At 52.1% G+C, this 3,198-nt stretch overlaps 2 protein-coding genes across 5 annotated transcripts in view; both read right to left on the minus strand.

Moving 5' to 3' along the window:
- The window catches only part of LOC122551460 (sentrin-specific protease 2-like), a 425,299-nt gene that overhangs the window by 51,056 nt on the left and 371,045 nt on the right, over positions 1-3,198 (minus strand). The gene's annotated exons all lie outside the window — the stretch shown is intronic.
- Positions 334-3,198, minus strand: part of LOC122551888 (insulin-like growth factor 2 mRNA-binding protein 2) — a 147,202-nt gene continuing 144,337 nt past the window's right edge. Inside the window, exon 14 of the mRNA XM_043694461.1 lies at positions 334-501. Within this exon, the coding sequence (XP_043550396.1) occupies positions 334-501 (168 nt within the window). The remainder of the gene's footprint in view (positions 502-3,198) is intronic.

Below are 3,198 nucleotides of genomic sequence, written 5' to 3' on the forward strand. Positions count from 1 at the left end.
CGGCCCTTGTATCTATCCAGGTGAACCCAGGATGGTCCCAGGAACCTGATGAACGTGAATCCGCAATGAGGCCATGTGGCCACAAGAGGTCAGGATGTGCCTGTTGTCGGGTGGGGAAAAGGCCTCTGGTCGGTTTGATCCCTTTGACCAAGAGGGCGACTTAACCCACCGATTCTGGAGATCCTGGCGAGGGGTGAAGCCGTGGAATGCACTGCGTGGGGGATGGGGGGGGTGCTGGAGGCACAAGGGGCAATGAGTTACCTGTGAGCTAATGGAGGGAGGGGATGGGATTGACCAAGGAAACTCAGCACTAACCCTCTCCCACCCCCTCAGTCACACAGGGGTCAGGACGGTCACACACCCACTCACCGTCTTGCCTCCTTTCCCGATGACCCTCCCGGCTGCGGAAGATGGAACTTTGATGTTCGCCTCCAGTTTAACCTCTTCCTTGGGACTGAAGAAGTTCTCCTCCTTCAGCTTGCTGTAGATCCGACCTTGAGCCTGAAACCAGAAAAGTCAACAAAATACCAATGTGGTGTGAAGCAGACTGAGATGAATTCCCTTCAGATAGGCCAGAGGGCATGAGGAACAGTGAGCACTGGTGAGGAGACTTTATGTACAGAGCTATGATTGACATGGACAAGTGGAGTAGAGCCCCATCTTACTGAAGCAGAAGGGGGTTGAATGGCCTATTTCCATGTTCAAACAGAAGGTAATCAACATTACAGTGCAGTTAGTCCCTAGACTCTCGGTCACAGCCGTGAAGGGGCAGACAGTAAAAATGTACAGACTTGACAAGATAGAGCAAAGACCGAATGGTGTGAATGAGAGATCAGAACGTTCACAGAGTCAGTCTCAGAGAACGTGTGGGCTGCAGATCAGAGTCGAGAGTGCAGTGCTAGAAAAGCACAGGTCAGGCAGTATCCGAGGAGCAGGAGAATCGATGTTTCGGGCATAGGCCGAATGTAGGGGGAGGAGGGTGGGAGGTAAGGGGGCTGAGAGATAAATAGGAGAGGGGTGTGGGGCTGGGAGGGGGAAGGTAGCAGGGAAGGCAATAAGTAGATGCAGGTGGTGATAGGTCAGAGTGGAGGGAGGAGTGGATAGGTGGGACAATTCAAGTTGGAAGGTTGGATCTGAGATGGGGGGGTGGGGAGATGAGGAAACTGGTGAAATCCACCTCGACCCCGTGTGGTCGGAGGGTCCCAAGGTGGAAGATGAGGCGTTCTTCCTCCAGGCATCCGATGGCCTGGATTTGGCGGTGGAGGAGGCCCAGGACTTGGATGTCCTTGGTGGAGTAGGAAGGGCAGGTTGGAGTGGTCGATCACAGGGCGGTGGGGTTGTTTGGTGGGCATGTCCCAGAGATGTTCCCTGCAACGTTCCATGAGTTGGCGTCCCGTCTCCCCAATGTAGAGGACACCACATCCAGAGCAACGACACAGTAGATGAGCTGTTTGGAGGTGCATGAAAATCACTGGCAGATGTGCAAGGATCCTTTGGGGCCTTGGATGGAGGTGAGGGGGGAGCTGTGGGTGCAGGTTTTACACCTCTTGTGATGGCAAGGCAAGGTGCTTGGGTGGGGGGAGTGTGTGTTGTGGACCTAACGAGGGAGTCGCAGAAGGAATAGTCTCTGCAGAACGCAGATTGGGCTGGGCAGGGAAATACATCTCTGGCGGTGGGGTCTGACTGTAGGTGGGGGAAATGGTGGAGGATGATGCACTGTATCCGAAGATTGATGGGGTGGAAGGGGGAGGAGTGTTCTATCCTTGTTGCGGTTGGATGGGTGGAGTTAAATGCAGAGTTTGAGAAAGGGAGGAGATGCACTGGAGGGCATTGTTGAGCATGTGCACTGGAGGGCGTTGTTGAGCACGTGCACAGCGGGGCATTGTTGAGCACATGCACTGGAGGGCATTGTTGAGCACGTGCACTGCGGGGCATTGTTGAGCACGTGCACTGGAGGGCATTGTTGAGCACGTGCACTGCGGGGCATTGTTGAGCACGTGCACTGGAGGGCATTGTAGAGCACGTGCACTGGAGGGCATTGTAGAGCACGTGCACTGGAGGGCATTGTTGAGCACATGGTCTCCAATGCCCTCCATAAATTGCCGTCCTTGAAGTAGGACGCCCTTTGGGACAGTGACTACCCACCACCCACCATCCTCTGGGTGAAGAATATTTCTTGACTCCCTTCAATACTTCCACTCGTTTGCCTTACACTGAGATACACTGTTCAATGACCTCTTTAAAACACTCAGTCTGGGTCCCTCCATTAAATCTTGCCCCAGCCCTGGGTATTTCCAATCTCCCTCACCCGTACAGTTTTCATCCTTCCCCCGCCCCCCCCACCACCACCACCACTGTGGTCAAACCTTTGTTCTGAACAATTCCAGCATGACTTCTCACAGGCTGTGCCCTGGCTATTAAAGGAAAGAATTCCACAGCTCTCCTCGAAGATCGGGAGGTGATTGTATTGAAACGAAGAAGAATTTTCAAGGACTTGATCAAGTTAGAGTCATAGAGATGTACAGCGCAGAAACAGACTCTTCGGTCCAACCCGTCCACGCCGACCAGATATCCCAACCCAATCTAGTCCCACTTGCCAGAACCCGGCCCATATATCCCTCCAAACCCTTCCTATTCATATCCAGATGCCTTTTAAATGTTGCAATTGTACTAGCCTCCACCACTTCCTCTGGCAGCTCATTCCATTCACATACCATCCTCTGTGTGAAAAAGTTGCCCCTTAGGTCTCTTTTATATCTTTCCCCTTTCACCCGAAACCTATGCCCTCCCCAGGGAAAAGATTTTGCCTACTTACCCTATCCATGCCCCTCATAATTTTGTAAACCTCTATAAAGTCACCCCTCAGCCTCCGACGCTCCAGGGAAAATAGTCTTAGCCTGTTCAGCCTCTCCCTATAGCTCAAATCCTCCAACCCTGGCAACATCCTTGTAAATCTTTTCTGAACCCTTTTGAGTTTCACAACATCTTTCCGATAGGAAGGAGACCACAATTGCACACAATATTCCAACAGTGGCCTAACCAATGTCCTGTACTGCCGCAACATGATCTCCCAACTACTGTACTCAATACTCTGACCAATAAAGGAAAGCATACTAAATGCCTTCTTCACTATCCTATCTACCTGCGACTCCACTTTCAAGGAGCTATGAACCTGCACTCCAAGGTCTTTTTGTTCAG

Source organism: Chiloscyllium plagiosum, chromosome 7 (genome assembly GCF_004010195.1).
Source record: "Chiloscyllium plagiosum isolate BGI_BamShark_2017 chromosome 7, ASM401019v2, whole genome shotgun sequence".
Classification (NCBI taxonomy): Eukaryota; Metazoa; Chordata; class Chondrichthyes; order Orectolobiformes; family Hemiscylliidae; genus Chiloscyllium; species Chiloscyllium plagiosum.